Here is an 8231-nt window from a genome sequence, read left to right as displayed (position 1 = left end):
ATATAGGACCTTTTGTTCTTCATAAACTTCGCATTGTTGGTATGTCTTGTCTGGACTTTTTTTTATTCATTTTATCAGACTGAGGTGTTTTATTCAGGTTCTTAGTAAGTTTCACAACTTTGGCCATTGATTCAACTTGATCTTAATTTGTATGTAGTTTTATCACTTTGAGATTGTGAAATATTAAGATTGTAACCAAATAGCACAGCAAATAGATTGTTCCAGCAAACAAAGAGATCATGGGCAAATAGATTACCACCAAATAGATTGTACAAGCACTATTTTCACCAGGTACCAAAAACAGATTACAGTGCAACAACAATAGATTGGAATCAAAGAGGTTAGGACCAAATAGATTGTAACCAATATTTTCACAGATGTTTTTCTTTTTAAATAGCAACACAGCAGTCCTCAATTCTGATTTCCATCTGATATTTGAAGCCAGGACTTTTTGTCTTAGGCATCAGAGGAACAGAGGAAGTTCTTACCCCTTTTGTTGCACGCTCAAAATTCCCTCTTTTGTCTTCGATTGGAATAAATTTAAAGCTTCAGAATATCCTGCCGACTATGCCAAAAATTGTTGGATTCTGGTGTTTAAATCCAAGGTTATTTTAGATGTCAAGAATCGAGCAGAAATGTGTTGCTTAACAATTATTTTATTAAGAGTTGATAGAACAAAGAGAACAGGAACAGAACAGTAACAGGGAGTCTTCCTACTTTAAGGGAGGATCTAAAGAAAAGTAAGATGGTGCCTAGCACAAAATATCTACTTTATACCATACAGATAAGGAAACGTCCATTCTACTCTACAGATAATAATAATAATCCAATTAGAAAATAGTTATTCAAGACTGCAGCAAAAACTTAACCAATGAGAAAATACCAGCCTCTGAATGAAAGACGAAGAAGCTTTAGAATTATATTTTGTATAGCCAGACCAAAGTGTTATGTATATAAAGGCCACTTAAAGTATAAGCAGATAATTGATTATTAAACTGCAAAGAATATGACAATTACAATTAAACAGTCAGATCCAATACTCTCTACCTCAGTTTCCTTTTTCAACCCATTTCAAGCTTCGTTTTAACTCTTTGTTAAAAGCCATTAATTTAATGAATTCAAGAAACATTTAATTAACTTTTCCACAAATGCTATCTGACCTGCAAAGTGTTTCCAGCACTTTTCCACTTTTATTTGAGATGTTTATGTACTTGACATTTTTTTGATTTTCCTGTTTTATTTGCTCTTTCTAATAGCTGGATACCCTGGAACAATTCTGATTTCCATTCTGTATTTGAACCAACTCATACATCCCTACTCAATACAGCTTACTAACTCAACTTGATCACGCTGCACTAAAGTGGCCTTTATTTTTATTGTTCATACTGTGTTCTATCTTGTAATTTATGTTTTCTTTGTGAACTCTGCTTGTATGATGCTACATCCCTGTGATGCTACTGAGTCATACGCAGACATCCCACTCTACAAACACTCATTTCAGGGAGGTATATGTACGTATATTATATTATACTATATTATCATGTTTATTCTATTACAACTTTTAGCAAGTCTACAGGAAGTTTGGCGTCATCACGTAGGACATCAATAGAGTAGCTCCTTAGCAGCTAGCCAGCTAATTTAAGTAACGTTAGCTACGCTAATGAACGAATGACACCTGTTAAACTCACTTCAACATGCCGTTTACATTTTAACCCACCATGGGCAATAGAAAAGTCACAGTTGCAAACGGTGCAGCGAGCAACACTGTCATTATTTTTCAGGTCGACTGTAAAGCCCGCCCACAGAGAAAACTGATAGGTCTACTTAGCACGAAGAGAGACCAATCAAGATGCTCGCTCTCACTCTCCTGCTCCCTCTCAAAAAAAAATCGATTTGCGGGATATTGTATTTAATTTCAGGGCATCAGGGTGCCGGCCGGAGGGAGGGAGGGAGGGAGGGAGGGAGGGAGGGGGGAGGGGAGGGGAGGGAAGGGAAGGGAGGGAGGGAGGGAAGGAAGGAAGGGAGGGAGGGAGGGAGGGAGGGAAGGAAGGGAGGGAGGGAGGGAGGGAGGGAGGGAGGAGGGAGGAAGGGAGGGAGGGAGGGAGGAAGGGAGGGAGGGAAGGAAGGAAGGAAGGGAGGGAGGGAGGGAGGGAGGAAGGGAGGGAGGGAAGGAAGGGGCGGGCGGTGGCCGAGGACTGGAGCGGTAACCCGGCCGGAGGGAGGGAAGGGGCGGGCGGTGGCCGAGGATTGGAGCGGTAACCCGGCCGAAGGGAGGGAAGGGGCGGGCGGTGGCCGAGGATTGGAGCGGTAACCCGGCCGAAGGGAGGGAAGGGGCGGGCGGTGGCCGAGGATTGGAGCGGTAACCCGGCCGAAGGGAGGAGGGAGGGAAGGGGCGGGCGGTGGCCGAGGATTGGAGCGGTAACCCGGCCGGAGGGAGGAGGGAGGAGGGAGGAGGGAGGAGGGAGGGAAGGGGCGGGCGGTGGCCGAGGATTGGAGCGGTAACCCGGCCGGAGGGAGGGAAGGGGCGGGCGGTGGCCGAGGATTGGAGCGGTAACCCGGCCGGAGGGAGGGAAGGGGCGGGCGGTGGCAGATGATTGGACCCCGCCAGAAGTAAGGCGAAGAAGCGCGCGTTTTATTCCTGCGAGAGAGCGGTACAGAGGAAAAGTTGCGGCGTTAAGCGTTTGGAGTGAGACAGCATTGACATGGAAATGCAGGAATTGAGTGATGAGCGCCAGTACTTGCAGCATGTCAAATATATTCTCGAAAGAGGTGTACACAAAGAAGACCGGACTGGCACTGGCACTTTCTCAGTCTTCGGGCTGCAGGCGAGATACAGTCTGAGGGGTAAGTGGTCTGGGATGTATTAGCTTCGTCAATTGTGCTTTCTATATTCTGGGGAACCAATATCCTGGCCGCGAGGTTTGCTAATGCTACTCAGGAGTTTAAACTAGTTTTGCAGGGGGCTGGAAACCGGAAATCCAGGTCAGTAAGGAAAGGATCGGACCAGAAGGTAGGTGCCAGGGAAGGCTTTGAAAAGCAAAATCGAAATAACAGCTATGATATTTTGAAGTCTGTATATTTTAATGGTAGGAGAATTATGGGTAAGGGTAATGAATTTGGAGCGTGGATCAGTACATGAAAGCAGACATCCCACCCTGCAAAAACTCATTTCAGGAAGGAGCACCACTACCCCCGCCCCCCCGTATTTCCTTGTTGAGTATTTTGTTGGCAGTCTTAATGCGGATAGATAAATGCTAATGCAAGTAGCTTTTCTATTTCTTTTGCAAACTTTCCTTGCAGAGCATTCCTATGAAACGGTTCGTAAGCCGGAATGTCGTAAAGCGAAGAAGCAATTACCATTTATTTATATGGGAAAAATTTGTGAGTGTTTGCAGACCCAAAAATAACCTATCAAATCATGCCAAATAACACATAAAACCTAAAATAACAGTAACATATAGTAAAAGCAGGAATGATATGATGAATACACATCCTATATAAAGTAGAAATACTTTTCCACAATCATTGCCGCACTGTTCTCCGTAGCGAAAACCTCGCGCAAGCACTCTTCAGTAACCTTTAAGCTATGAAGCTGCCAAATCATACCAAATAACGTAAAAATACACAGCCGATATAAAGTAGAAATAATGTATGTATAGTGTAGTATCACTTACTGGAATTGGGAAGACATCGAGCACACTGATGATGGTGTGTTAGGCTGAATTGTCGGAAGTTGGGGTGGTGCAGTGGTCCCCACCCTCCGGGCAGCGAACCGATACCGATCTGCAAAGAATGCAGTGGTACAGCAGTGGCTGGGACGCACCCAGCACATCTTTAAGAAAAAAGCCAAAACAAACAAGCTAATTAATTAGGTGCCGCCCGGCATGTAAATGTTGGCCCAGATCAGAGGCAATGCAATCAGCTAGATTAAATAACATCAGCTATGCTGATACATGAATGACACCTGTTAAACTCACCTGTTAAATGTCTTTTACAGTCACTTAACCCACCATGGGCAATAGAAAAGTCACTGTTGCAGACAGTGCAGCGAGCAACACTGTCATTATTTTTGACCCCTATTGGGCAGGGGTACACTTTAGTGTGGTCTGGGGTGAAGTATGTTTTATATTTTCTTTTTTTGGAACTCTCTGCCGTGGCGCTGCAGGATACTAAAATGAACTGATGGACAATGAAAGAGAGAGAGAGATCGACTGTGAAGCCCGTCCACAGAGAAAACTGATAGTTTTTTTTATAGCGTGTCGCACCAGACAGCCATTCTTGTCTGGCGCGTGGTGTCAGGATTGGTCTCCTTTCGGATTAACCGAGTCATGATATGAACGTTCCTGACTCGACCCTTTTTTGTTTTTACGAGCCCAAGTGGCTAGCTCGACTCTCAACCCGGCATAGATGGAAAGCGTGCTCGGGGGGTGGCCCGACTTGGATTCGAACTCGGGAGCCTTCGGTCTGGAGTCCGGCTCTGATGCCATTGCACTACCAGCCGGCCTGATGGGTCTACTTACATAGGACATAGAATAGTACAGCACAGTACAGGCTCATCGGCCCACAATGTTATGCCAACCCTCAAACCCTGCCTCCCATATAAGCCCCCAACTTAAATTCCTCCATATACCTGTCCAGTAGTCTCTTAAACTTCACTACTGTATCTACCTCCACCCATGATAACAACCCTGTTATTTTTGCACCTTTCCAAAATCTGCCTCCCAATCTGCTGCTCTGTATCTCTGCTGCTACCAGGGGGCCTATAGAATACCCCCAGTAGAGTAACTGCTCCCTTCCTGTTCCTGACTTCCACCCATACTGACTGAAAAGAGGATCCAGCTACATTACCCACCCTTTCTGTAGCTGTAATAGTATCCCTGACCAGTAATGCCACCCCCCTCCCCTTTTTCCGCCCTCTCTATCCCTTTTAAAGCACTGAAATCCAGGAATATTGAGAATCCTTTCCTGCCCTGGTGCCAGCCAAGTTTCTGTAATAGCCACTACATCATAATTCCATGTATGTATCCAAGCTCTCAGTTCATCACCTTTGTTCCTGATGCTTCTTGCATTGAGGTACACACATTTCAGCCCTTCTACCTTACTGTCTTTACACCGTTTATTCTGCTTCTCTTCCTCAAAACCCCTCTATATGTTGGATCTGGCTTTACTCCATGCACTTCTTTCACTGCTCTATCGCTCTGGGTCCCATCCCCCTTGCAAATTAGTTTAAACCCTCCCGACCCATGCTAGCAAACCTACCTGCAAGGATATTGCTCCCCCTCAAGTTCAGGTGCAGTCCATCCAATCTGTACAGGTCCCACCTTCCCCAGAAGAGATCCCAATGATCCAAAAATCTAAAACCCTGCTCCCTGCACCAACTCCTCAGCCACGCATTCAACTGCCGTCTCCTCCAATTCTTACCATCACTGTCATGTAGCACTGGCAGCAATCCTGAGAACGCCACCCTTGAGGTCCTGTTCTTCAGCCTTCTGCCTAGTTCCCGAAACTCACCCTTCAGGACCTCATCCCTCTTCCTGCCTATGTCGTTGGTCCCAACATGTATCACGACTTCTGGTTGCTTTCCCTCTCGTACCAGGATGTCGTGCACCCGGTCAGAGACATCCCGGACCCTGGCGCCCGGGAGGCAACAAACCATGCAGGTGTCCTTCTCACGTCCACAAAATCTCCTGTCTGCTCCCCTGACTATAGAGTCTCCAATGACGACAGCTCTCCTCTTCTCCGTCCAACCCTTCTGCACCACAGGGTCAGACTCAGTGCCGGAGGCCCTGCCACCGTGGCTCACACCTGGTAAGTCGTCCCCACCAACTGTATCCAGGACGGTAAACTTATCATTCAGGGGAATGGCTACAGGGGTGCTCTGCACTACCTGTCTGCTCACCTTCGCTTTCCCCCCTCTGACTGTCACCCAACGACGTGCTTCCGACAGCCTAGGTGTGACTACCTCCCTGTAGCTCTCATCTATGACTGCCTCATTCTCCCTTATGAGTCGAAGGTCATCCAGCTGCTGCTTCAGATTCCTTACACGGTCTTCCAAATCATCTAGCCGTATGCACTTCTGGCAGATGTGACTCTGCGGGAGAGGGGCGTTCCCCCAAGACTGCCACATCTCACATGAGAGGCACATCACCTTCTCAGGAGGCATTGTAAAGACTAACTGCAAGCAAGCTTGTCCTCTGCCTCTTCTCGTCGAAGCCTCTGGAGTCAAAGCGTCAAAGCTCCACTCCTTCACTGGCCCACTCACTCACTGGCTGCTTTCCACAGGCCGCTTCGCTTGAGCTATCCCTCTATTGATCTGTTTGAGCTTTTCAAAATGCTTGGTCACCTAACCTCGACTGCCCAATCAGCTGCTTTCTGCTGAGTCTGAGCTATTCAAATCTTGATTGTCTAATCAACGGCTTTCTGCTGATCTATTCAAATCTTGATTGACTAGATTGCACAGACCAACTGCCAAAACTGCCAGAATCTCTCCAGTCAAAGCCTCAAAGCTCCACTCCTTCACTGGCCCACTCACTCTCTTAGCACAAAGAGAGACCAATCAGGATCCTCTGTCCCTCTGTCCCTCGATATTTTATATAATTTGCGGGCGTCAGGGAGCCGCTATCAATATGCAGGAGACTGCCGGAACTTCCGGGAGAGGTGGGATGTCTGTGAAAGAGAGCATCAATAGTACGAACGGCAGCGAGGTTTCACTATCAGATGAACTCAATGCCTTCTATGCCTGCTTTGAAAAGGAGAACATAACTACAGCTGTGAAAACCCCTGCTGCACCTGATGACCCTGTGGTCTCTGTCTCAGAGGCCGATGTTAGGCTGTCTTTAAAGAGAGTGAACCCTTACAAGGCAGAAGGTCCCGATAGAGTACCTGGTAAGACTCTGAAAACCTGTGCCAACCAGCTGGCGGGAGTATTCAAGGACATTTTCAACCTCTCACTGCTATGGATGGAAGTTCCCACCTACTTCAAAAAGGCAACAATTATGCCAGTGCCTAAGAAGAATAACATGAGCTGCCTTAATAACTATCGCTTGGTAGCACTCACATCGAGAGTGATGAAATGCTTTGAGAGGTTGGTCATGACTAGACTGAACTCCTGCCTCAGCAAGGACCTGGACCAATTCCAATTTGCCTATTGCCACAATAGGTCAACGGCAGACGTAATCTCAATGACTCTCCACACAGTTTTAGACCACCTGGACAAGGCAAACACCTAGGTCAGGATGCTGTTCATCGACTACAGCTCAGCATTTAATACCATCATTCCCACAATCCTGATTGAGAAGTTGCAGAATCTGGGCCTCTGTACCTCCCTCTGCAATTGAATCCTCAACTTCCTAATCAGAAGACCACAATCTGTGTGGATTGGTGATAATGTATCCCCCTTGGTGATGATCTACACTGGCACACCTTGGGTGTGTGCTTAGCCAGCTGCTCTACTGTCTATATACACATGACTGTGTGGCTAGGCATTGCTTAAGTGCCATCTATAAATTTGCTGATGATAGAACCATTGTTGGTAGAATCTCAGGTGGTGACGAGAGGGCGTACAGGAGTGAGATATGCAAACTAGTGGAGTGGTGCTGCAGCAGTAACCTGGCACTCAACGTCAGTAAGAAAGAGCTGATTGTGAACTTCCAGAAGAGTAAGCTGAAGGAACACAATCCTCACAGAGGGATCAGAAGTGGAGAGAGTGAGCAGTTTCAAGTTCCTGGCTGTCAAGATCTCTGAGGATCTAACCTGGCCCCAACATATCGATGTAGTTATAAAGAAGGCAAGACAGTGGCTATAATTCATTAGGAGTTTGAAGAGATTTGGCATGTCAACAAATACACTCAAAAACTTCTATAGATGTACCATGGAGAGCATTCTGACAGGCTGCATCACTGTCTGGTATGGGGGTGGGGTGGGGTGGGGTGGGGGGCTACTGCACAGGACCGAAAGAAGCTGCAGAGGATTGTAAATCTAGTCGGCTCCATCTTGGGTACTGGCCTACAAAGTACCCAAGACATCTTCAGGGAGCGGTGACTCAGAAAGGCAGTGTCCATTATTAAGGACCTCCAGCACCCAGGGCATGCCCTTTTGTCACTGTTACCATCAGGTAGGAGGTACAGAAGCCTGAAGGCACACACTCAGCGATTCAGGAACAGCTTCTTCTCCTCTGCCATCCAATTCCTAAATGGACATTGAACCCTTGAACACTTTTTTTACTAAACAGT

The 8231-nt window shown here is 46.7% G+C and overlaps 1 protein-coding gene across 1 annotated transcript in view; it reads left to right on the top strand.

The window, feature by feature from the left end:
- The first annotated feature begins 2571 nt into the window (after positions 1-2571).
- tyms (thymidylate synthetase) overlaps positions 2572-8231 on the top strand; it is a 32850-nt gene continuing 27190 nt past the window's right edge. Inside the window, exon 1 of the mRNA XM_063041494.1 lies at positions 2572-2844. Coding sequence (XP_062897564.1) covers positions 2703-2844 — 142 coding nt within the window. The 5' untranslated portion in view covers positions 2572-2702. The remainder of the gene's footprint in view (positions 2845-8231) is intronic.

Source organism: Mobula hypostoma, chromosome 1 (genome assembly GCF_963921235.1).
Source record: "Mobula hypostoma chromosome 1, sMobHyp1.1, whole genome shotgun sequence".
Classification (NCBI taxonomy): Eukaryota; Metazoa; Chordata; class Chondrichthyes; order Myliobatiformes; family Myliobatidae; genus Mobula; species Mobula hypostoma.
This window is presented reverse-complemented; position numbering and strand designations above follow the sequence as displayed.